This window comes from Microchirus variegatus (genome assembly GCF_963457635.1).
Source record: "Microchirus variegatus genome assembly, chromosome: 22".
Taxonomy (NCBI): domain Eukaryota; kingdom Metazoa; phylum Chordata; class Actinopteri; order Pleuronectiformes; family Soleidae; genus Microchirus; species Microchirus variegatus.
The window spans coordinates 5,035,848-5,062,500 of record NC_139823.1 but is presented as its reverse complement, the minus strand read 5'-3'; the positions used below and the strand labels follow the sequence as shown (position 1 = coordinate 5,062,500).

Sequence of the window (26,653 nt, the reverse complement as noted above, 5' to 3'; positions counted from 1 at the left end):
TATCATGACACAATAGTATGCTATAACTGCTCATATTGTTTTTTTTATCCCACTTTTTGCCCTCTGGACCAGACTAGATGCTCGTTGGCCCCCAGGTGATTTAAGTTTGACACCTCTGCTGTAAAGCAAGTAAAAGCTGTATATACATTCTGAGACCTGAAGTAAACTTTGACTCTTTGTTTAGATGATGCTGTGAGCACTTCTTCTCCACATAGATTCTTGGATCTCCCCAAGACTGATCATCATTACCACCTGACATCAAACATCCTGGGAAAGAGAAGCCCACAGCTCCATTCATGGTATTTTTAAGGTTAGTGTGATATGTGTTCAGCAACTTAATATGACCCTCAAAGGTTTCTGCAGAAACCCAAAATGGGGGTTAGCTCAGTAGAGCTGGTGCTGGATTATTCCTTTGCTGAGTGTTTTCCCCTCTCCTCTTTCTCGCTATCCCCCTTTCACACTTCACTGTCCTATCCATTAAAGGCAAGAAGCCCTAAACATGTCTTAATATAAACCAAAAATGTGAAATAAAGGTTATAACAAGACCTTAGTTTAATGTGTTACAATAACAGTCCAGTGTCATATTGGCATGTGAAATGACCTTAGCTGTAAAAATGGCTTTAATGCTGTGTCCTTGGCCTTAAAGATGACATAAGTGAAGTCAGCAGAGGGTAATATAATAACTGCTCTACCATATGGACAACATTGTCTATTAAATATAATTAACACTCTTCAAACCTTTAATTAAAGTGAACAAATGTGTATACATGCAATCTCATTAGTAAATTGCTCCCGTCCTTGACTTTGAGTCCTAAACTCTGTGCTCTGCTTAAAAGGATGAAAAACATGACACATTCCATTTGGAGACAAGGTCAGAAACATGTCCCGCGTTTGCCCATGTCCTCAGTCACCTCCCGTTCGCCATTGCACAAAATAGATTGTTTATGACTGCAAAATACTCTGGTGATAAAAAAAAAAAATTCTGCTTTAGCAGCAGCCAAAATAACAAAACATGACATTGGTATGAACAAATAAACACTTTAGGTTCTGCAGCTGCTGCCTCTTAAAGTGCAAACATGCCAGTGATATTTTTTCAATATCTATCTATTCTTTAATGTTGGAGCCTGTAAGATTCAGGTGTAAATTTCATCTCAATATGGCTTGAGCAGACAAAGGATAACTACTTATTGATATTGTTGTCAATGATAACAATGAAAGACAGCGTACCGCGTGTCTTCATCATTTATATTAATTTGCCTCTGCAAGGGCCTGTGGGCTGCATATTATCTATGTCTCCATTAAAGTTGTCTTTGCTTGGTCTTTTCCATCAAAGGCTAAAAATAAATTGTATCTATGGCAAAAAGTGAAGGGCATGTTGAGACTCAAATTCAGATGCCACTACGTATTTTCTTCTGTAATAAACACAAAGAAAATGGCATGCAATGTGCTTCAATCAATATAAATGCAATAGAGCAGAATATGTTGCAGCATGTGCAGCAGGCTGTAAAGATGGAGCCTGCTTGTTACCGCTCCTTTGCCTGCTCTTCCTTCCCCTACGATGAGTGTTCATATTAATTCTTTCATAATGTTCAGACTGCTGTTCTAACTTTTTTTTCTCCTCTGAGACGTTCTCTCTCTCTCTCTTTTTTTTTCCCCTCTTCCTTACATGAAAGGAAATAAATAAAAAGAAATTCAGCATTTCAATTAGATTTCTTTACACACAAAAATCCTCTCCTATCACCCCGGTTATCTGAACAATCATTTTTATTAATAAATGTATTTCCTTTTTTTTTTTTTCCATGGTGGAGTTAACACACTACACTCCCCTTCTCAAAGGTAGTTTCATTTCCAGTAGTTCATGGTGTATGAAGGGACTGGCGTACTATAGCTGCAGGCGATAGTTTTACTGAGCAAGATGCACATTCTGTTTAGATTCAACCTCTGGAACCTGCACTGCAGCTAAGAACTGATTCACAATCACCTCTCCACCTCTACTATTATAGCCTCCACACACTGCTATTACTGGGAGAGAATGTAAAAAGCCATCATCATTTCCAGGGACTATGGGCAATAATATAGAGACACTGCACAAACTCCACGGTACCTTTCTGAACACCAACGAGTTTGTTTTGCCTCTGGTCTGTTACGATGAAGACCTACACCAGTTATATAATAATAATCCTCACAAACACAACAAACCATGACTTGTATACTATAGATTCTTGTATAAACAATACAATTAATACTTAACAAGGTTTTTAACAACCCTACTGCAACGTTCCTTGCAGACAAATCGGGCAATTATAGACGACGGCGTTATCAGCTCAGGTATGCCCTGACTTGAAATGACTTTGCACAACAGCAGACTCACTCATTTCTTTTTCCGCCACGAGCAAACTCTCGCCCACCTCTGTCTACAACAACTGCCGATCTTCAATTTACTTTTAAACTGCACATTGTCCATCCGGCGCACACACACCCATGAACTCTGGTGAGACGAGGCTGCCCAGGACACAGAGATGGGAGAGAACAAATTACAGCCATTACAGTTTTACCAGAACAACTCTATTCACCTTCAAGCTGTATTGATTGTTTGGCCTTTCGCCAACAGAGGAACTTCTTATAAGACTTAAATCTGACATATTTTGGCGAAGCAGACATTGATGGCAACACTGCACTGTCAACCCTTGACCATGAAGTTGCTGATCAATCTGTGTAAGTAGAGCACTTTAATATATTTTCTTTGCTTTGCGAACTGCTGCTTGCTGAAAGTACAGCCGACAAACTAAACCCTTAAAGCTGTAGTGCGTAACTTTTAAATCGAAAATAAATGTCCATTTGATTCAAACCAGTGTCAAATGAGTTCACGCAAGTCTGAACGACTCTCTCTCTGTATTTCTCAGCATCCACCTTACTCCTGGCGGTGCAACTAAATTATTATGGGTAGAACTTCTGCAGCAGAAGCAGCAGTACGTTAGTTTCTTTCCAGTGGCAGAACACGGTGCTGGTGGCATCTGTAAGATTGCATTGTTCCTGTAATGCATGAGCATCCTGCAGTTTGTATTTCACCTGATGTTGAAACTAAAACCCAGTCTGAGTTGTGTGGGGCACTAAGAGTCTTATTTGTCTCTTTGCCTTTAAATAAATAAGACTGTGTCCCACAAAACCCCACTGACCTTATTGCTGTGAATGTACTGATATGCCTCTGTGCATTTCAGATTGTACATGGATTAACCGTCTGTAGTGACAGAGTTAATAGAGTGGCTAAATGAGGCCACTTCTTCAGGTTATCCTTCCAACCCCACAATACACAAGGAAAATTGAGTTTCAATTGAACTGAAAGGTTGTGAGCTAAGTTTCCGCCTCTGCTAGGCTACATACTGATGTGTCCTTGGGCTGTGCTAACAGCGCATGAATGGCTATGAATGATGTGTGACCTAGCTGCGCTGTATGAAAGTGTGTGATTGTGAGACTGGCAAAACTGTGATTGTGTGAAGCATCTTTAAGAGTAGAAAAGTGCTGTAAATACAGAACATTTAAAATAACCATAAAACACTTGATTTATTCTTTTACATTGTAATTTGGGAAATAGAGACACTGTTGCATCACATTGTTCTAATTTGGCATTTAGTCTGGTCAAGAGGAGGCCAGTCTAGAGGAAAAAACAACTGTTCAGTAGAGTATTAAAATAGTAACATAATATTCCATCTTGATATCGCAACAAAGACATTCATGATGGCATTTTACAGAATTTCAAAGTAAAAGTGTTTGTTTTGATATGGATCTGATGCATGCTTTACAATAATAAGATATTTATGACGCAAAATAAATGTGTTAAAATAAAAGCGGTTGCGGGCCATGTTTTTGTTACATGATATTAAGTGGTGGAGCACATGCAATCGATTGGGGGGCCGTATGTGGCCCTGCAGGCTGCAACTTTGACCCCTTTAGACTTAGACTTAGACTTAAACTTTGAACAGTTTAAAGGTCCCATATTATGCTAAATCAACTTTTTAATCATTCAAATCCTTATATTTGGGACTCTGGAGGTCCTCTCAGTCGGCAAAGTGTGAAAAAAGATGACTCATTCATGTTTTTGTGGTCCTCCTCAGTCTAAGAACAGGAGATAAAACACCTAATGTTGTTTTCCGCACTCACTGGGACGTCACAATGCGCTAAAGTCCTGGAATTGTTGTCTCGTGGAGCTCCACTTTGTTCGTAAAACACGTGAGAGTGCTGGCGAGGGCAACAGTGTCCCAAAACCGGAAGTCCGCGAAGTCCGTGAAAAGTTCTATTCTTGGCTCCACAGTGCAGCACAGAGTTCTACACAAACTTCCAGCCTCAGAGGATTTATGTGTCCAGTGGATACATGTTATATATGACAGCAATGTGCCTGCTAGATCCTGCAAATGATCACTTTTCCAAATGCCAACTGCTGTTAGCTCCCAGTAGCCTCTGTTGCTGATGTCATTTCCAGAACAGAGCGTTCTGAACAGGGCTGTTTTGGCAGGGTAATTGAACTGCTGTGGTGCTTCATCCTTATGGTATTTTGACCACAACATGTCACAGACATGTTCATTAGGACACCAGGGAACTAGTTTAACTAGAGAAATAGGGTATAATATGAGTCCTTTAATGTTTTGTTTCACAGTCGGTGTGATTAACGTGCAGTTACCATAGAAAACGTTGGTTTTGCTTCAGACCGGAAGTTCCGCATATAATTCACGCAAAGGTATCATGGACGATAAGAAGAAGGTGGATAGCAGGGTTTAGATCTTATGTTGCCTGGCAATATCAGCGGCTGCACACAGGAAGTAATTCAAATTTATGTCAAGACGGCAACATTACACAAGGGAAATGGCTCCAAAAAGGTTGGCGTATGACTGAAAACACAAATAAGTGCCCATGAAATGTTTCAGAAGTGAATTTTACTGTTCAAATAACACAGTCAGTCAGCAGTTTGATGGGATAAATGCCTCTTGCCCCCGCCCGCCTCTGCGCTGCTGGTGTATAAACACAAAAGCCCCCTCAGGCAAGTCTGATAGTACTGGTTGGCAGAGCATGATCTCAAATGAAGGATGCTGCATACAAATAATGTTACATTGTTTCTGTTCATGAATACAAAACACAGGCAGAATAATAATATCAACATGTGTACTTTTAAGCCAAAAAGCCTGCATGTTCCTTAGTTGCAATAACAATATAAAAATAGTGGTTCAACCTCATTTTTACCTTGATACACACTTAAAAAAAAAATCCTCATTGTCCTTGGATGTCAATACATAATGAAGCATCTGTGGTCGGAACTAAAATGTGGGTAAAATCCAGTCACAATCACGAATAATAGAGCAGGAGATAAACCTGCACAAATGTAGGTCAGTGAAGTGTTAATTTAAAAGTCTGTCAGTTCTTCACAGTTCCCATTTAGATGATGTCCTTGAGCATCTCGCTTCTTCCAGTGACTCATACGGAAAAAGAAAAAAGTTAATATTAATGTGGAATTTTTAGCCAACCTGTGAACAGCTGTCACACGTTTTCATTTAATCAGTTGTTCTTGTAGAAACATGCTTGCACACAGTATTCCAAGGTCATTGGTTGCTAGCGGAGCTCAGATATGAGGGTTCAAAAGGGAGCTGCAGCACTTGTCAGGTGTGATATTAACAACCGGAAATTTCTGGTCGTCACGAATCTTGGGCTCCTCTGGGCTCTTTTAGTCGTCACATGTTTCGAGTTACTCCAGGCTTTTCAAGTTGCCAAGTTTTTGAGGGTAGAAATCACCTTCTTTTACGTCTCTGGGGAGATGTAGAGAGCAGTATCTCTCTGGTAGGCTGCAGACCGACTCATGTTTTAAAAAAAAACGTGATATGACAACTAAAGCAAACTCTCTGGAGGACACTCACTGAATAATGCACGCTTCCATTTGTATCATTTTTGTTGTTGTTCCCCTGCAGTGGGAGTGCATCAGGCTCATGTGCATCCAAAATGTCACACAGTTACTGGAGACAGTTTTTTTTTTTTTAAATCCTGTTACGTTCACTGATCATGTTGTGATAAAAGTTGTCTGACTGTAAGCAGAACATTCTCTTCCACTTCACTTAGCATTTTTACTACATTTAAAGTTTCCGTGGAACATTTATGCCAAACTAACCGAGTTTGTGTGGAAACAAAAGGCGTGAGCAACTGTAACGTAACAGCCCTACTCCAGCTGATAAAATGATCTCACTTTGTGATAACAGACAATACCCTTCAACACCATCCTTTCATTTGGGGTGATACATCAAGGGAAGTAATTACAGTCACGACTGACAAATCGATGATTAATGCTGACAGCAGGACCCTAGTCTATAAAACCCTGATTTCCATCTGCTGTGTTGTCACATTTATAGCAGGCACAACAAGAGTGGTCCTTTAACTTGCAATTTGTTTTGTGGATATTATAGAGATTCATTTCATGCAGAGTCGAGTGTGCATGTGAAGGTAAGCTGGCATATTCACTGTGTATTAGTGCTGTTAATATATTTTATGTTGGCTTTTGATCAGTAAATTAAAGCAATCATTTACCTGACCTGAAGTGCTTTGTTGTAATTTGTTAGCGCTGAGGTGCTGCGCTAATTGTTTTCGCTCTCATTTTCAATCTGGTGCTGGCAAAAAAAATAAAAAAATAAAAACATTTCAGGGCCCTTTGAGGATGTCATCAACAATGTGGACCGTGGCTCTCACTCTTTGTTTGGGAAATATTCTCATCAGAGCAGAGGCCGGTGATCAGCATTCAGAGCCGTTCCCCGCAAATGAACTCTCTGAAACAGCCTCCCCTGGTATTTTAACACGGGGAAACCAGAAATCCAACAGCTCAATTCATCCACCGCAATTAGCAGGACCAAAAGCATCGCACCCTCCTATGTGCTCAGAGTCAGCTGGAATCAGAGACACCTTCAAATATATCAATATCGTGGTCTCTCTGCTTGTGTTTATCGTCGGAACAGTGGGGAATGCAGCCCTGCTGAAAATCATATATGTCAACAAAAGCATGAGAAGTGGACCTAATATCCTCATAGCAAGCCTTGCTCTTGGCGATTTAATCCACATTATTATTGACATTCCAATCAATGCCTATAGGGTGAGTAATTAACTAATTATTTACAATACGTTCACCTTTCTTTGCATGTTGTACTTATTGAAGATTGATTGTGAGACTGTTGTTGTTTTCTTTTGACTTTCTTTCCCTCTAATCGTGTCCCTTGTTTTTGTTCCAGCTTATGGCAGAAGATTGGCCGTTTGGTTTAATGCTGTGCAAACTTGTGCCCTTCATACAGAAAACCTCTGTTGGAATAACTGTGTTGAGCCTGTGTGCTTTGAGTGTTGACAGGTAAGGAGATAAGCGGCGCTATCCTGTGCCCTGCGAGAAAATAGGTTTTGCCGGCCTCCTATCTATGTTTTTCATCGTGGACACAGATGTGTTGAGCATTAGCACTTGAAATGTGTCATTGTTACAGGCATTACAAAAAAAAAAAACCACACAAACATTTTCCCATTGATTGAACAGATACCGAGCTGTAGTATCCTGGAATCGAATCAAAGTCATCGGGCTTTCGGGTTGGACAGCAGCGGAAATAACGTTGATATGGGTTGTTTCAATCCTGCTGGCTGTGCCTGAACTTGTCGGCTTTGACATGATAATGATGAACTATAAAGACAAGCAGCTGAGGATATGTCTGCTTCATCCAATGCAAACCTCACACTTCATGCAGGTATGTAATTGGTATCGCCAGCGTGCAGCAGGATGATACATGCTTGAGTCGATTGTACTCTCGCACAGACGGTCCGCTTGTATTTATAACCTCTGTGTGTCTCATATTCCTTATGCATACGTTAACATGGCAACGCCTGTTGTGTTTAATACACAGACTTACAAGTCAGTGAAGGACTGGTGGCTCTTTGGATTTTACTTTTGCATGCCGCTGTGTTGGACTGCCGTCTTCTACACACTCATGACCTGGAAGATGCTGAGAAATACTAAGAATATATTGAGTGACCACACCAAGCAGGTTGTAAACACTTCTCCACTTTTAAATACACTAGTGCATTAGGAAGTATGTATTCCTATAGAGAAAGCTAAAGAAGATTTTTCAGTTATGATAATGCATGATAAGGAACGCAAATGTTTTCATTTTCGATTATTAATATTATTATTATTATTAATAACAATAATAATAATAATAATAATAATAATAATAATGATGCATTATATTTGAAGGCGCCTTTCAGGACACTCAAGGCGCAGATTAGCATTAGCGTAGCTAGCTGTTTTGTTACCGTCAGCCACAACGTCTAGCTACGCTAATGCTAATCGAAAATGAAAACATTTGCGTTGTGCCTAATGATGTTGCACAGTGTTTGTATTATATTAGCCCTATGCTAATGCTAATCGTAGCCTCTCCAGCTTTCCTTTGGAAACAGTTTTGCCAAGTTAGCCGCAAAGTAGTAGCATGCTAATGCAAAATAAATATGTGCTGGCTTATTGGTGAATGGACACCTCGTCGTTTCAGTATAACACCATGTTCTGCGGTGTGAAAATGTCTCACCCATGGAGAGGACAGCCTCTTCACTCCCACCTCCCCGCTCCAGACAGCGCAGCTGCTGCTGATGAGCCGCTGCCTGCCTGGTGTAGCGTGATAAATCGGTGAAAATTAAAATTCCTCCCAAAAATTTGAAAATCAAGTATGCACACCATAGGGCCATGCTCAACCCATATCAAAAGTCTTAGGGTAATCTGACTAACAGTCAACAAGATATGCCTGTCACAGACATATTTCTAACTTATTTCTCTGTTTGACTTACATTTTTCTTTTCTTTTTTTTAGAGACTAGAAGTTGCGAAGACTGTTTTCTGCTTGGTGATTGTGTTTGCGCTCTGTTGGTTGCCTTTATACCTCAGCAGAATCTTGAAATCAACCATATATGATGAAAAAGATCCAAACAGGTGTAAACTATTGAGGTGAGTTGCTCTTTAAAGCCTTCTGCTGAAAATACGAGTTAGTCAGATAATATTTACCTTGTTTCTTTCAGTGCCTTCCTCGTCCTGGACTACTTTGGCATTAATATGGCATCGCTCAACTCGTGCATCAACCCTATTGCTTTGTACCTTGTCAGCAAACGCTTCCAGAGATGTTTTAAGGTAAGCTCTCTGTTATTCTTGTCATTTTTTTCTTCCCATGAATGGCTGTGTTCAATTTTCACCAAAGCAGATGGGGGGGGTTGAAACAGTTTGATCCGCAGTGAATGAGCTATTGTTTGCGTCATCAAGGGCATATGGAGTCATGTCTGTAAATGGCCAGACTTGAGCAAGTAATGACCTGAGGGGGTAGGGAGTCGAAATGGTCTGGAAAAACATTGTTGGAACAAAATGGAAGAAGGAAAGAAAGAGGGAAAAAAAAAAGAATCACCCGCCCATTTTGCGATGTACCAGACAGTCTGTCACTGAATCAGAGGGATGTGTTATGAGGAAGAAAACATACTGTAGATTTGAGGTCATTTTCAAGGTGACACATTCAAAAGCCTTTATTGTGTTACTTGTTCTGAAGCAGATCTATAAAACATACATTGATTTGTTGTTTTTTTTGCCTAACATCGGGCTTTTGTGCAGAGCTCTTTTCCTTTTGCTGTCGATCTGACTTTTGTATAACTTATGGTTTTAAATTGAAAATGTTCTTTCTATTTCAATGAAAGACTCAAAACCATAGAAAGATGTGAACACGACTAAACAAAGAGGGATACAATAAACACATTTTTCAATTTTCTGAATTAATTCAAGCTTTATATGTTGGATTATTGTCACTATATAACAAGCCAAACAGCCTTTCATTTCTCTTATAGACATATAACTTGTTTTTCTCCATCTGACCCTGACATTAAGAGTTTTGCCCACTGACTGCACATCTCTCTCTCTCTCTCTCTCTCTCTCTCTTTCTGTGTTCTGTGTGGTCCTTCAGCTCTGTCTGTGCAGTTTGTGTTTACCTCCTCAAGATTTTACCCATGATGATGTGCAATCTGTCTCCAAGTCCAGAATGCAGGATCAAGCCTCGGAGCAAAACTGCGACATCAAAGCTCACAAAGACACTTCCACGCCTCTCCCCGAGCAGGAAAACATCTTACTGTGCTAACAAAAGTCATGTGGAACTGTGAGTCCTGTGATAATTGTATTATGAAATATACAGTGGATAGTGTGATCACACGAAAGCTGTTCTGTGGGTGGCTTTTGCAACATTAATGTGCCACCCTGATAGTATATAAATACCTTGTGAATAGTAATGCATGCGTTGCTGTCTCTTGCACTGATGTCTTCAGCTGAACATCTGCTTTGGCATGAGCAACCTGAAGTCAGACTGTTCAGACTATTTTCCCGTGGGGCTCGAGTCACTCTCAACCATTACATCAGATTTTACCTCGTACCTATCCTGTATCATGCATTACAGTTCTCAAACCATTGTTTCGGGCACCGTGATAACCTGGCACCCATCAACAGATATCTTGTCACAGCTGTCTGCATATTACTTCCAATTCCTGGATTCTGGATAGACACTGTGCCACAGGAAATAAAACAAATAGGGAATTCAGAATAATTGTGTGTTTTTTTTTTTTTTATGGGATATATGGTGTATTACTATTGTTTTCATCTCTTTTTATGTTTCCCATGCGCTGTCGCTCAGGAGTTAATTGTGATTCTTTCATTCGTAAACCTTGAGGAACATGTCAAATTGGCATCACGCGTAGATCCTGTCTCCGCCACTGAATGACTGATTGATGGTGGCCTATTTTTAATGCATTGTTAAATGTGTAATGCATGGAGACACTTTATAAAAGACCTGAGAGAAGGGAAGAAGGAAAGCAAAGATGACAGAATGAGGTCAGGAGGAGACGGGTGGGAGGAGGAGGAGGAGGAGGAGGAGGAGAAGAGAGATGAGCACCTGATAGGTCTTCTTGTCACAGGACAAGGCAAGCACAAATAGAAGGCTGTTCTTCCACCTAATGCTGCATCAGTTGACAAAACTGTCTTGATGTTGTGCGCTGGAATGCCTATTAAAAGTTTCTCTTGTCTTAGCAAAGAACACAACGCTCAACTGTTTGCACAGATTCAGTAATTAATTTGAATAGAGGCAGCTTGAATACTTGAGGGTTTTATGATGCTCAGAAGTTGAGTAAAGATATGACACTGCTTTTGATTGAAACTAATTAAAATATGTTCTTTTATTCCTCATACTAAGCTTTCTTCTTTTGATGATTTTTATACTTTCTTTTCCAGAAGTAACCACGTAAACACACATGCAGTGACATAGACTATTTAAAGCTGTTTTTTGGGGAAGTTTTTCAATTAATTGACATTAAAAATTCAGTCAAACCTTTTCATTTGAAAGAAACCCATGCATAGAAAACCCAAAGTTTTGACTTTTTCATACAGCTGGCATTGTGTAATATGTTTATTGCTCTAATAGCTTTTGGCACATCAAATAGGGATAATACTGGTTCCACATCACATCACATCTTATCAGAACAGCAGGCTGTCATCTTTTTTTTTTTTTTATGATTATTTTATATCCTACTCCTCAATATATAACCACACAATTAAATGACTGCACTTGGGTTTTGGTTTGTTTGTATGACAGATTAAGGGGATGAATCGGTATAATCATTTTGAAAATCTTGGCATACATATGTATCTTAATATCAATAAATCACTGTGTTTGTTTGTGAATATGTTTGTGGAAATTGTGGTTTGTGTTTGTGAAAATGCCAACTATATACATACATATGTATATATGTGTATATATGTATATACATGTATATGTATATATGTGTATATATGTATATACATGTATATATATATATGTGTAAATATGTATATATATGTATATATATATACATATATATATGTATATATGTATGTATATATATATGTATGTGTATATGTGTATATATGTGTGTATATGTGTGTATATATGTATATGTATATATATGTGTATATGTGTATATATATATGTATATATATGTGTGTATATGTGTATATATGTATATATATGTGTATATATGTGAATATATATGTATATATATGTGTATATATGTATATGTATATGTATATATGTATATATATATGTGTATGTATATATATGTGTATATATGTATATGTATATATATGTGTATATATGTATATGTATATATATATATATGTATATATATATAAATGCCTGTCAACTTACTCAGTCATACATGCTGTGATACATATTTGTACACCTCTTTGTTGTGACATGACATAGACACTGAACCCTTTAGATACTACAGTGTTGGACAGGATACATCAGGACACTGGGCTCATTACACTGGAGCCAATCGCATTAATGGCAATTTGGATGGCTTTCTGATCCGATTTGTATTTGTCCGACTAAATGGAAATCTTAGTTTTACATATATCACCGACTCATATCATGAGACAGTGTCAAATACTAATTAGTGTCAAATGCAGTCAATTGCCACCAGTGTCCTTTTTTTTTCATGTAAATGCCAGCAGCAGATAATCAACAAATGGTGTCACGCTGTCATGTCCTCAGCAGTAAAAGCTCACACCTGCCAAATGTCATTGACACAATCAGGCTCTGGTAACTGGAAGGGTGACGTCAGTGTCAACATCAGTGAGAGCACGGGTGTGTGAGACCTTCTTTAATAATCTCTATACACACCAGGCTTAGATAGGGCTCCCCACAGTGCTGCCCAGACTCCCCAGACTGTGGATTTAATTAAACAGTGTGAAATTAATTAATCAGTCGAGTGGCAGGTAAAAGATCTTCTCTCTGGAACTGCTCACATAACCAAGACAAGCATTTCATGTGTGGTGACAGTTATTAATTTGCTGTGTGCTTTATTATAGTGTTTCTATATAGAGATGCTGGAATTCTCAGAGATTAAACAGCCTGGCATGCGAAAAAAGTCATGCAAATTATCAAAATAACAGCACCCGAAAATCAAAGTGTAAACCTGTGTTTGATCTGTTCTATCAATTAATTAAAAAAAATCCAGTTCTGTATAATAATGTGGTGCAAATTAGATGGAAATGAGATAAAATATTCATTTAGTTATCTGGGGAATCTGCCTGGAGGGCTTCTTAGTCTTCAGTCTGGCTCAAAATGCTGTCCATATGGCAATTATGTACAGTAGTGTTGCAGAAGGATTGGTCTGATGCCTACTGGCAGAGAGGAGCCTGCCTGTGACAAACTGCTGCTAGGATCTGATGTGAGTTGAGGGAGATAATGAGGCTGTTGTAAGCCTTAAGTATAGAGCCTGCCCCCGAGGTGGCATATCTAAGCACTCAGGCTCCCTCATTGTTGCATGTGCCGCTGAGGATTAAAAACACACTACTTGTTTTCTTCCTAAACTTTGTCGGTACTTCCTGCTATTCTTTGGACAACTTCTGCTTTCATTTGGCAAGTCTTTTGACATTGCTTTGTGGGGGAGCAGGTTTTTTTTCCTCATGGTTTGTAGATGTGAACTCTTGATTCGTCTCTGCTCTGAGCTATAGCTCATTTTAAGCACAACAGAATCCCGGGCTGACTGAAGTTTTCCCGAATGTCAAATTTTGATGGCACCCATTGGTGCAGCTTTTGCAAATTATGTCTCCGACTAAAACGGTGTGCGTAAAAACGATATGAAGTGAGGTATGATGATTTATGTTGTTGATTATACGCTGTCCCTTCCTGTGCTTACTGCCCACCTCTGGTGAGGAACTTTTGACATCCACTGGAGGTTTGGATGCCTCCACCTCATGTCACCTATATAGTATAGTTCAAGGGAAAAGAATGGCAAACATTCCAATTTAAACCTACACCACACTACAGCATTTCTATTATATCAGGATAGTGTAACAAGAGCAACATGCAACCAAGTGCAATACACAGAAAAATAAATCCCTGCACTGTGTGCAGAATAATTGACTTATCTAGGAGAATTGCCATAGTGTTTCATTCCATAGAGAGTGCAGTTCATTGAATTCAGGTTGGACTATTGACTTATCAGTAGATTAATCAAATAAATAAACAAGGCAGAGGTCTTTATACAATACCAGCAGGCATTTAATTAATGGCCATTTGGAGTTGGCATACTAAATAGCAGGAATAGAGAGAGAGAGTGAGCGGCAGAGAGAGAGAGAGAGAGAAGTGAACACTCAAGCCAATGGCAAAGGAACTTCAGACAGATCTGCAAATGGCAGGCAGAATCAGACTACTGGGCAGAGCTGCAAGTGGTCACTCAACCATGGGATTAAAAAGCATTTAAGCCTTGTACCGACCCTCCTCCCTCCCCCCCCCACACTTTCGTCTTGCCATGTTATTTCTGACCATTCAGGAGGAAAGAAAAGACAAATGTTCTGTGCCTGGGTTGTTACTGCTGGTGCAAAACTGCGGGTAACAGGTTTTTCACAACGCCAACATCTATAAATGTATTGCAGTGCTTTCTTGCAGAAAAACATAATGAGCTCGCCTAAAAGGGTTTCTGTGTTGTGGTTAGGGTGCAAAATGGACTGTCACTACTGTTTATTTCATTCATGTCTGGACGTAATGAAGAACATGCAATCAAATGTAGGACACGCTTACGAGAGTGGCTCACTTTGCACTGCTGTTCACACTTGCCCGTGCACATACACATGCAACTACAGGCAAATTTATGACAGGCTGTTGACATATTTATTGGTATAGTAGGTGCATGGGCTTGATTAGCACAAATCCATGCCACGGAATAAATCACAGATAACGTTATACCAAATGTATTCTGCCAAGTGTTTGTGCCAAAGGGATGTTGGCAAAAAAAAGCTTTTGATTCAGTGGTCACCAGAGCACCCTGCCTGCCTTTGCTTGTTTTGATGGGCAATGATGAAAGCACAGGTGGATGTGAGAAAGCTCCCCCTGCTGTGTACTCCTCATCTGTGGTTTCCTATTAGCACAGGAGTGGAGGTTTGCTGTCTGGCTGCTGGGCACAGTGGGTCAGTGCTCACAGAGCTCTGTTTGTTCCCTGGCCTGCAGGGCTCCCAGGGTAAGCTTGGCTCCAGAGGGGGAGACAAACAAAAAGGCACCACTGTCTCACACACTGAAGCTGCTCTCCAACACATTCGTCTTTTCTGCTCAATGGGGGGACATTTCATTTCTCTTCCTAGGAGTGGAATTGTAAAAGGAAGCATGTTAAAATACAGAAAAATGAAAGAAGCAGGGCCTCGGGATAACAGAGCTGCAGTTGTTTTGAGCTATGCATTTCCCCCCTCAGTTTAAATGTCATTTTCAGTTGCTGCTTGTGTTTTTTTAGTTTTATTTTTACTCTCTGTGTTTCTCATCTCCTTCCAGCACTTTGTCTTCTGCTGCTGTATCAACACATTCTGCGTGAATCCCAAAGAAAGCAACAGGCACATGAAACAAATCACATTTGAATTCAACGGCAGTTGCTTATTTTAGAATCGGACCTGTTGAACCGCAGCTGGTGCATCCAAGGTTCTAAGATGTCTCTCAATTAAGTGATAATGTCTCGCTGTCTCTCACGCCCGTACAAACTTTGTCTGCCTGTGAAGATAAAGTAATGTGTAGGCGACTCTTATGGGTGCTGTTAGGTCATTCACTGTTGTGCTGCAATCTGCAGTCCAAGTATAACTCCATTATTGAGGGGACTTTAAAATGGGAGCTGTGTGGCACGCAGCGGGATGATTTAGTTTAATGACCATGGCAGTGACAGCACTATGATGGAAATTGGACTCCCCCTGCAAATTTACATCACTTGAGGGTACTTGGAGCTCTTTTAGCGGCTGCACTCCAGAGCATGAGCCATCAGGAGGTCCTGGATATGTCATGCTTGTCACCTTCCTTTAAGTGCATCAGCAGATGTGGGAGAGGGATTAATATTATACAGCCTACGGAAGCACGGAGGCCGTCTTATCGGCACCGCAGATGTGATAAGCACCTCTACCCCCGTGAAAACCAGGAAAGATCTCCAAGCAAAGAGACAAGCATCTCTTTGTGTTGTTTCCTCACACAGCTTGATAGTTTCAATGTGGTTTTAGTGGCAAATATGGTGCAATTTCACATCTGTTGTAATTTGATGTGCCTGGATCACCCTCTGTGAAATCGTCTTGATCGCAACATGGGTCCTTTCAATTATTTAGAAAGTTGGCATATGGCTTTGGAGACAGTAATCAGATTTCTTTTGATTTTGCGGCTTTCAGAGTGGCTATGCTACAAGTCACAGTAACAGCTGTGCAAGAAAAAAAAAAACCTGCGTCTATGATCATGTTATTTGGTTGCATCAACACTCCTCCTCTTTTCATAGACAACATCTTTTCTTTATTTATTTAATGGAAATGTCACATTTGTGGGAATGGCTCCCGTCACTGCTTTGACACTCATCTCACATTACATCACATCAATGCAGATGTCAGTGCACACAAATTGCAGTGCTCTTAAACTGATTCTGAGCTGTGAGTGTAAGTTATGGCATCCATTGCTGTCACTTCAGTTTTATCAGAAAAAGCAGCCCTGTGCAACCATGGAAACACCATGTGACACAGAGAGAGACAGAAGGACAGACATCTTCATAATTTCATCGGGCACATTTCCTGACGACTGAGCTACCCAGTAGATGTCTAACCTTAACAATGTGGTTCTGCCTCTTTAGGACCAGGTTTTTGTCCCCATGAGGACTACTGGTCCTGACAAGGTCAGTGTTAATAAAAAAAGAGGTAACAAAAATACATGTATACATAACAGCATTAACTTCTCACTTTAACGTTATCTTTTTTGTCCCCATAAAAAAATAATCCCTATAATGTGTCTCTTAAAAGGCTTTGGTCCCCACAGCATGTGCAATGCCTCAGTCACACACACACACGCATGCACAAAAACAGCCACATCAAAGCCAGCATATTGTGTAATTAGAATTTATTGAAGCCTATTCAGTCAGAAAAGGTACATGATCTGCTGAGCATTTGGATTCAGCCCCATACCCTCCATTAAACACAGTACAGTGCATTAAGCCTCGCTACTACAAGATGCAAAATGAATGTGCTCATTTGTGAGTCTGTTGAGCTGCAAATAGGAATATGCCATTTATATACCCCCACTTTTACTGAGGCAGCGTAGTAATGAAGCAGTGTGTGCCTACAAGGAGAAAGCCCTGGCTGATAAACAGTTAGTGAAGATAGTAATAGCTTACATAATCATACATCATTTTATGAATCTCACGATAACAGGTTTAACTCTGATAGCATATAAAGTCCAGTTCAAGATTTAAATATCTGTATGTGATTCTGAGAAGATACTAGAGACACTTTTCCTTTATAGTACAGTAAGAAAAATGTAATACTAAAGTCATTTTAATAGTAATAGGGAGGTCATATCACATGGTGACAGCTTGGTAATAACAAATACAAACGAGCGTAGGGCATAAGAGGGGCTGAATTTCAAGTTTATAATTGGAACAATTATCAATTTTGGTAAAAAAAAAACAAAACATTTTCATGTGAATGTGTTACACTGATGTTTGATGACGGTAATTCTAATTACCAAGCTGTCATTGTTATGACAAGGCAGGAAATAAGACGGTGTTGTAAGAGGTCAAACCTATGCTTTAAGCCACTGAGGTGTCTCACTTTAATTAATGAATTTGTTCACAGATAATTACCATGTCTGAAAGTTGAATTATTATATTATTTTTTTTTTTTTATTCACAAAGCCTCTTAGTGTCCATTAATGTGGCATCGTTTCCATAACATCCACACCTGTAACTTCCCTGTTGCATCAGCATTAAAAAAAATCACTTCCCCCATTCAGGTGAAACACCTGACCAGAAAGATTCCTATATAAATGACCACTAATTATAACGACTACATGTTTACCACACTATTACCTTTTTTTTTGTTACCGTACTATATCATTAAGTGTGACCTCAACGTGTGTTCACACGACACCCAAAATACGTGCCACCCACCAGCGGCAAGGCATGATGACTCTGCAGGCTACCTGGCACCCCCTGTAGTTGTACGGCCACGGCCAGTAGCCACGCAGAGGCTCGCATATTCTCCGACAGTGAGTGTAGCTGCGTTGGCAATCTGAGCAGCAGATCCCCCGGTGGTCTAACATGGTGTCAAAGGTCACGGCGCCCTCCTCCCCGGCCGCTCCGCTGCGCTGCAGTTTTGAAGCAATGTTAATTTTTAAGAGCAGTGTTGTTTTTTTGTTTTTTTTTCTTTCCTTGACTTAAACTTGCACACATTTACAATTCAAATGTTAAAAAAAAAACTTCTCATCCTCATCCCAAACACGTGACTCCGCTTCTCTCAGGCAACATGAATTTTTATAACCAGTGGGAATTTTCACTTCCATTCATTAGTTCATCAGCTCGGAAGGGCAGCTGTTACCCTTGTGGCCTGTAATTACAGCTACTAATATGACACCTTTCAAAAGCAGCAACAGTGTTAACGACGTGCTGCAGCTGACGGAGAGAGTAAAACCAGGTTAGCACATTTCACAACAGTGTTTTTTTTTCCTTTTTGTGAGAGGAAACATTTTTAACCGCGCTGCCTTCTTAAGGACGTGTTACATATTCATGTATAAAAACAGAGAAACTTCAATTTATAATGTTACTTTAAGGGCTTGCTTCAGGCTCCGGCTTAAGCCTCTAGATAGTTCCTCAGTTTACCAGCAGCCTTGTTTATCATAAACAACCGTGTTGACAAACTTGATACTCACATGATAAGGGTTTTCAGGATTGTACGCTGACCCCGCGCTCGACCGTGCCCCCTCCTCCTCCTCCGCCTCCTCCTCCTCTTCCTCTGTGACTCTGGAGGTGTCATCCTCTGTGTGACTCACTGGGTCCTTTTCCTCCACAGCTGCCTCCAACTCCTCCGTGTCAAACGACTGTTTGGCTCGCCGCGCCGCTCTCTTTCTCCTTCCCCCATCTGCTCGGGCAGCCACAGGAGGCGAGAGTATCGGGTCAACATCCACAAGTTGGTATACATGTCCTCAGAGCTCAATCCTACATAGCTGGGTCTGTCTCAGATGTCTTGAATAATTAAATTTGCAGCAGTGATATCAGGCGGTCTTGCATATTTCAGGATCATTCTTTTTTAATTCAAGACTGCAGCCATTTTTTTTTAGCATGACTCCAAATGTAGTGCATGATGCACTGTATGTGCGATGATTCATGCAGAATACACCCTTCTGTATGAAAGGACTTTTTTTTTTTTTAATGAATGGATATAAGAAGAAAAGACAGATGGAAACCTTTATGATAGTTCGGTTGTAGCCAGTAAATGGGAAGTTCTCCACATAGACTGAGTATTTTATTGCTCAGGAAACTGGTGTCCTTTAGAGGCTGGTCTCCAGCGACCCACACAACAAAGCGCTCATCAAACCTCACTGGCATTAATTTATCTGTCTGGACAGAGAAAAAAAAAAACCAATATCCTTAGATGGGGGAAAAACAATAAACGACACTGATAACAACAGTCTCTATTTCTGCCTTCTTTTAATACCCTTATTTTCCCCCCTCTCCAATTTGCAATGTTCTGTATCAAGCAGTCTGCATATACCAGGTCGAACAGTGGTGACTCTTTGTTGTGAGCTCCCATGTGTGGAAGGCTGGCTTTGATTTGGGATTTTATATAGCACTTGTCTCCTTCAAAGAAGCGGATTCCAGTTATTCCCTGCACCAAATCACAGACATGCCATGTTTACACTGACAGCTTTGGTTCTGTATTTTTTTTATTTTGCTAAACACACAAAAACCTCAGGAAGAGAGAACAAGGACACAAACTCACTCACGATTTGAAAGTCATGAATCTCCTCGGTTTCCTCGGCTCCACTCCCGGTTTTAAATCTCTCCAGGTTGTTGTCTGAATCAATTTCCACAGAGCCCTCCCTCACCTCGCCATTGATCTTCATACTGTAACGAACATTGTAAACCTGGCAGCAATCACGCGAGGATGTTAAAAATGACTGATTATGTCGAGTTATGTAAATCACGCTGAAGAAAAACAATCAAACAAAGAAGTGAGGTACAAAGAAAAAGAAGCTTCACTCAGGACTTTTGCTGTTCCAAGATTTCTGTATTTTTCTTTTTGTACAGAGATTCTGTGTGGACTTAGCATGCCGAGAAGTTGAGCAGTGCACCACGGGAGATGCTATTGCAGACCTTGATGGGCTGTTTGCCCTACAGGTGAGCTCATTAGCACACAAACAAACATCGCACTTATTCTTGAAAGATGTATTGGACTTAGAGGAACAATTTAGAAACACCTTACTCTGAAATATGTCAGTTATATGTTAGAATTATATAAATGCATAACAGTCTCTTTGTCTTACGTTTTTATCACTTGCTTTCCACAGGTAGAGAGCAGCCATGGACGCACACAGCATCAACACAGCGCCGACAATGAGAGCCGCAGCCCCAAATCTCAGGAGGCGACCGACGACAGCAGACGTGTCTGTGCTGTGTCCCTGTGACCAAAGTAAGAAATGACACAACACTAACATTCCCGGGAAACCCTAGAAGATTTAAAGTTTTATTATATATCACAGGTGTCAAAATCCATTCATTGTCTTACCAGAAGAGAGCAACGGTCAAAACAGCCATATCCATGAGCAGCAGTTTGGACTTTTTCCATAGGCTCCCTCATCACGTTCCTCTTTAATTCCTTCTCTGCACTGTTGCCTCTCCTCGTAGAATCCGAGCGATCCAACAGCAGACTATATGACACTTGAGTGTGAGTGACGTACGGCTGATATAAATTCTCCGAGCCAAATTCTTCATTTGAGCGTTACCTGTAGGTCCGGGTCGCACAAGACAAGGTGGCCATCCTGTGGCACCCAAACACAAAACTAAAAGCAGTTCCGAGCTCGTTGTGGGGGAGATCTGTGCACCGTATGTATGCAAACATGTAAACAGTACATGAGTCAATTATACTTAAAGGTGCATTATGTAATAAATCTAAAGCAACTGGCCATAAAATCCTCCTAATATGTCACAGAGACTCAGGAATAATGTTCACATAACAAACTGAACAACAACAGTACAGACAAAATATTTGCATAAAAAAAAATCTTTTGCAGACTGTAAATCATGTTTTGGCATGTGGCGCCACCTACTGCCGTCTACCAATCATTGCAGTCAGTAGAATCTCAGCTGCCAAGCAACCACGGGTTGCCAGTTACGTCAGAAAACGAAACCTCAAAGACTTCGGTATTTTGAATTTGAATGTAGTAACCGTTTTTAGCCACATTCTTACATATGGCACTTTTACACTTATTTTTTAAATGTCCTGGCATATTTTGCTTCCAGGTGTCAGCAGCAGCATATTCCACTGCTAGAAATGAGACTTGTGTTGCTCTTCATGTGCTCCAAGATTTGCACCGGCTTCCATTATCACACTCGATCACGCCACACACAGAGAATGATCTTAATTGTTACATTTCCTGATTTCACAAATGCGAGAAAGGTACAGTGTGGGCAAGGTTACTCAGTCCTCATTACAACATAAAAGGAGGAAATGCAGGAAGACGAGATGTTCAAGCGTGCAGCGCTGCTGTTGCTTGGAAACAGATTGAAGCACATTTTTTGGATAATTGGTAAGCTGGGAGGCAATCAGAAAAGGTGATGGGATTCTTTGACCTTTGAAAATATGTAATTGTAAAAGCATTTGATCAAAAATGTGGTATTTGCATGCAAATGGCGGCTACACAGTTGCTACATTGTCTACCATGAACAGAATAAGACGTGGACATATGCTAATTAACAATTTAGTAATGGAGGGTCATTTGGGTTATTGTGGTTTATAAGCCTTTAAGGCAAATTGCATTAATTCATGCATTAATTTCCTTCATATTTTGACTTCAATACGCTTGAATAACTAAATGCGTTGAATGATTTCCATTAAGCCATTTATTTGTGCAACATTGTGACAAAAATCTACCACAAACATGGTCATCTTTCATATTGATTGTTTATCCACAGCAGAGAAGACCCCTCACAGCCTAAATGTCCAATGGTCATGCCCCCCTTTAAATAATAACGCATGCTTTTGAAAATCCATAATAAAAGTTTTCTTTACATTGAATCATTATGAAAAATATATTATTAATGTACAAAATTTTGCATATTACACATGAGGAAAAATGAACAGTCTTACATGAGCCAAAAGACACATGACATACTACAAAACACTGCGACAGTCCAACACAGAGTCAATTAAGATAAAAGTACTGTACAGTATAAAGACAAAATCCATTTCTGATGAGTCTCTCATCTGTCATTTAAGAGCTTGTGTACTCTGGAATCGATATCTCATCCGCTTCCTGTATTCTGGCCGGTGTCGGCGGACCGACAAGGATGTAATCAAATTCCTGGTGTTGGACTTTTTCGTACACACTTTGCAGAGCGTTAGTTTTGGTCGCGTGACCCGGGTAGTAGTTTTCCCTTCTGGTGTCGCGCGGAAGTGAAGCCGTCTTGGGAAACGTTGACAGGTGCGGTGCAGAGGCCAAACTCGTGTTGGGCCTCGTCGCTGAGGGACTCCAGCATCGGTCCGAGTGTCCCAGCACTTTGCACTCGCTCGTACACGCCCACAGACCTGTGGGCAAGAACAGTGGTTTCAGGAGGTGACACGAACAATCCAGTGAGTTAAATCAGATTATTATTGTAACTGAATGTTATCTTTCTGGGTGTGTGGTTTATATTTCATGCTGTATTGCGATTATTTTGACAGGAATTGCGATATCTGAGGGAACGGTGTTTTTTTTTTACTCATTTTTATTTGAAAAAAGGATTATTGTCTGTTATTTGTGCAGATCTTTAAGAAACAAAGAGGTTCTCTTCAGTCTGTAGAGTAGGATGTGTATAGATCATGACAATAATGAATCTAAAATGATATTTTGACACACATTTTGGCTTTTTGGCAATTTGAAAATTGCAGTATGCTGTAATGCGATTTCGCTATAATTCGATTAATTGTTCAGCCGTACTGTATTCCAATGTAAATTACACTCTAGAAAACAACATCCCAGTGAGTCCTTGTTTAATAAATCTAGATGTTGAATACAGATGTCAAGAAGAAACCATTGTGATGTGTTTTTTTTTTTATTAGACTCCAGCTGAATTTCTGATCCAGCATTATATATTTTATTGTGCTTTTTCATACTCACTGTTCATTGGCGGTGACTCTTTTTTGTGCACATCCCCATTCAAGTCGGAGTCACTGTCATTGAAGTCGCTGTCCCCTTTGCCACTGTCCTTGCCACTGATGTGTGGATCTCTTGCAGAGATTGTTGTGAATGAATTGCCCTTCCATATCGTTATGGGCCTCACAGTTTCTTTCCCGTATCCTGGCAGTGTCGAATAACCCTGCAATGACACACACATGTTGCACACATTTGGAGTCAAAATGTTGCAGTCGACAACAAAGGGCGATATGTGACACACTTTAAATAGCTCTGTATAATGAGAACTTGCCTTTAATTTTCCCTCCACCACCCTGCTGTTTGACTCGAAGACGCCTGCTGTCTGCATGCCATCTTCACACCCTATCTCTGTTGTGTTGCTGCTGGCCAGTGGAGGTTTCTCTGGAAATGGATGGGCATCAAACACTTTGCCTTTGTGGCCGGCAATCACTGAATCAATATGACCACTTTCCACTTTCTCCACATTTGGCATGTCTTCTTTTTCATCACACCCCCTCTCCCTTGTCTCTTTCTTCCTGCGGCTGCAAATGGTTGTAATGAGAATGATAGCCAGCAGGAGGAGAGAACAGCTCCCTGCCAGTACAATGATTATGGCTAGGGACATGTTCCATTCAAAGAGCTCCTCACTGTCATTAGGGGCAAAGGAAGGCAAGCTGGGTAAAGTTCCCTCTATAAAGCTTAAATGTATAATGGCTGTAGAGGAAAGTGCAGGGGATCCATTGTCACTGACCGCCACTGTGACTTTGACATTGTCAGTGAGATCATACGTCAGCTGTCTGCTCACGTGCACCTTCCCTGTTTCTCTGTTGATGGAGAAACCCAGGTGCCCCCCGTCTATGATTTTATAGGACAACTGTGCATTTATGCCCTCGTCAGCATCTGTGGCCTTTATCTGGGTTACCACATAACCTGCAGGTGCATCTTTGGGCAGGAAAAACTCGACCGATCCTTTGTACAGTGGGGGCTCTATAATGGAGGGCTGATTGTCATTTTGATCGACTATCTTTAGTCGAATCACAGCTGTGCTCTGCAGCTGTGGTGACCCTCCGTCACTGGCTTGGATGTGTATATCCAGGTGTTTCATCACCTCGTGATTAAAACTCCTCAGAGCATATATGGAGCCAGATATTGAGTTGAGGGAGACAAAAGTATTCACTGGGGAGCCCATGATCAGACCGTCCACCAGTCTGTAAGTGATTTTGCCATTGATGCCCAGATCTGCGTCGCTGGCTTCTACTGTGGTGATGTAAGCGCCTGGAGCGTTGTTTTCCACCACTGAAACTTCATAGACGGCTTTTGCAAAGTGCGGGGCGTTGTCATTCTCGTCGCTGAGTCTGATGGTGTACTGAGTGATCTTTCTCAGCGGGGGGGAGCCGAAATCCTCAGCCATGACCGTCAGATTATACTCACTGACCCTCTCCCTGTCGAGGACGGCTGCTGTCACTATCATGTAGCTGTCCTCGTACGCCTGTCTGAGTTTGAAATGGTCGTGTCCGTACAAAGTGCAGTGGACCTGCCCGTTCACACCAGAGTCTCTGTCCAAGGTGCTGATCAGCGCCACCAGACTGTCCTTGTCTGCCGCCTCGCTGATGTACGCGATGCCTGTGGTGATGGAGGTCATCGGGGTGATGCTGATTTCTGGGACATTGTCATTAACGTCCGTGACGTGAATTATGATTTTGCACACGGAGGGGGTCGGGTTGGCTCCCAGATCGGTCGCCTGCACGTCTAGCTCGTAGGTTCTTTTGTCCTCATAATCCAGCGGGCTCCTGAGCGCCAGCCGACCCGATTTGTGATCCACTTGGAAAAGTTCTCGGATCTCATGAGAGACCGATTTCCCGAACCCGTAGACGACCTCGGCGTTCAGACCCTCATCTGCGTCCACTGCGTTAAGGCTCAGGATAACTGTGCCAACCGGCGCGTCCTCTGGCAAACTGACAGAGAAACTATTCTGGTCAAAAACAGGGCTGTTGTCATTAAAGTCAGTCACTTTTATAGTGATCTTGGTTGACCCCGTTCTGTACGGGTGACCGCCGTCTGTGGCGACCAGCTCCACAGTATATGACGGCTGAGTCTCTCTGTCTAGCTCTTTCATTAGCACCAATTCCGCATATTTAACCCCATCCGCTCTCAGGAGCACATCAATGGTGAAATGACTGTTGACAGAAATCTGATAGCTTTGTATGTAGTTTGACCCAACGTCTGCGTCCACTGCAGGGTCCAAGGGGACACGGGAGCCCAGAGCTGCGTTCTCTGAGATCTCCACTATAGATTCCTTGTTTGGGAACTCCGGAGAGTTGTCATTGATGTCCTTCACTTCCACTTCAACGTGGATCAATTTGTAGCGATCTTTGGAGAAATTCACCACGTCAAAAGTAATGAGGCACTGTGGCGCGTGTCTGCACATTCTCTCCCTGTCTATCCGTTGCCCGACAGCGAGTTCTCCGTCGCTTTCTCTCACCCTGATGAATGAGTCGTTGAATTGTTTCATCATCCGAAAATTGGTCTTGGAGGAATGAGACAGACTCAAGGACATGTCCTTGGCGAGGTTTCCGATGACTGTGCCTGGTGCGCCCTCTTCATCGGTCTGGTATCTGATAGTATTCCCCTCGGACTGAACCAGTGAGTCGAATAAAAAATGATGGATTGAAAATATACAAATCCAACGGTGCCAATAAGTTATACATTTCCCCCGCATCGTCATCTTCGTAGTAATCTTTCCCCTGGCAGGCGGCTGCAACAACCTCATTGTGTGCTGGACAGATGAGACTTGGAGAGTGCGCGCTCCATGCAGCTCCCGCGCCTTTATCAACTGAAATGAGCTCAAAGTGAAAGTTACTCGCTCCTTGCGCGCAGCCAGTCAGACACGCTTGTTGCCTCCCCTTCAACACACAGCTCGAAAATCCTGCCTTGGCGGGGTTTATACTGCTCCTCATGCTAATGAGGCGAAGTGTGACCAATCCCCCACTTTAGAATTAAAAATATCCCCTTGTGAAAAAAAAAAGAAAACAAAGAAAAAGAAAAAAACAGCTATAAGCGCATATAAAAATGGGCAGAAATATATGCCACTGCACTCTTTATCATCTAACCACAGCTATTGCACAGAGATGGTTTTATTAACCTTCTTTTCATGTTCTCTTTCTTTTCTGTTGCAGTGGTGTGCACAAACATTTCAAGGGCGGGGGGGGGGGGGGGGGGGCTCAAACAGGAAACAAGGCACCTTTTTAGTCAAACACTGAAAAGTACCAATTTACAAATACATGGACGCTTACATTTTCACCAGAGCTTCAGGGTGCGTTCACAGCAGCCATGTTTAGTACAGTTGAACTGAACCCTGACGCGTTTTTGCCAGCTGTGCAGTTACTTTGGGTCAGTATATGAATGCTGCCTGAACCCTTTGAAACTCTGATC

The 26,653-nt window shown here is 41.2% G+C and overlaps 3 protein-coding genes across 3 annotated transcripts; 1 reads left to right on the top strand and 2 right to left on the bottom strand.

Annotated features, from left to right (window-relative positions):
• Nucleotides 1-6,700: 6,700 nt before the first annotated feature.
• LOC310943464 (endothelin receptor type B-like) lies at nt 6,701-10,159 on the top strand (the record flags this gene model as incomplete). The annotated part of the gene is made up of 7 exons (XM_083909035.1): nt 6,701-7,117; nt 7,254-7,366; nt 7,544-7,748; nt 7,905-8,045; nt 8,861-8,994; nt 9,066-9,174; nt 9,989-10,159. 7 exons carry the CDS (start codon nt 6,701-6,703, stop codon nt 10,157-10,159), a joined length of 1,290 nt encoding a protein of 429 aa, XP_083765161.1.
• Nucleotides 10,160-17,971: 7,812 nt separating this feature from the next.
• On the bottom strand, nt 17,972-20,688 carry cnmd (chondromodulin; the record flags this gene model as incomplete). Its single annotated transcript, XM_083908426.1, has 7 exons — nt 17,972-18,199; nt 18,761-18,969; nt 19,295-19,448; nt 19,603-19,716; nt 19,835-19,975; nt 20,375-20,509; nt 20,617-20,688. 7 exons carry the CDS (start codon nt 20,686-20,688, stop codon nt 17,972-17,974), a joined length of 1,053 nt encoding a protein of 350 aa, XP_083764552.1.
• Nucleotides 20,689-22,321: 1,633 nt separating this feature from the next.
• Nucleotides 22,322-25,946, bottom strand: LOC310942951 (protocadherin 8; the record flags this gene model as incomplete). Its single annotated transcript, XM_083908425.1, has 3 exons — nt 22,322-22,635; nt 23,207-23,405; nt 23,535-25,946. 3 exons carry the CDS (start codon nt 25,944-25,946, stop codon nt 22,322-22,324), a joined length of 2,925 nt encoding a protein of 974 aa, XP_083764551.1.
• Nucleotides 25,947-26,653: the final 707 nt, after the last annotated feature.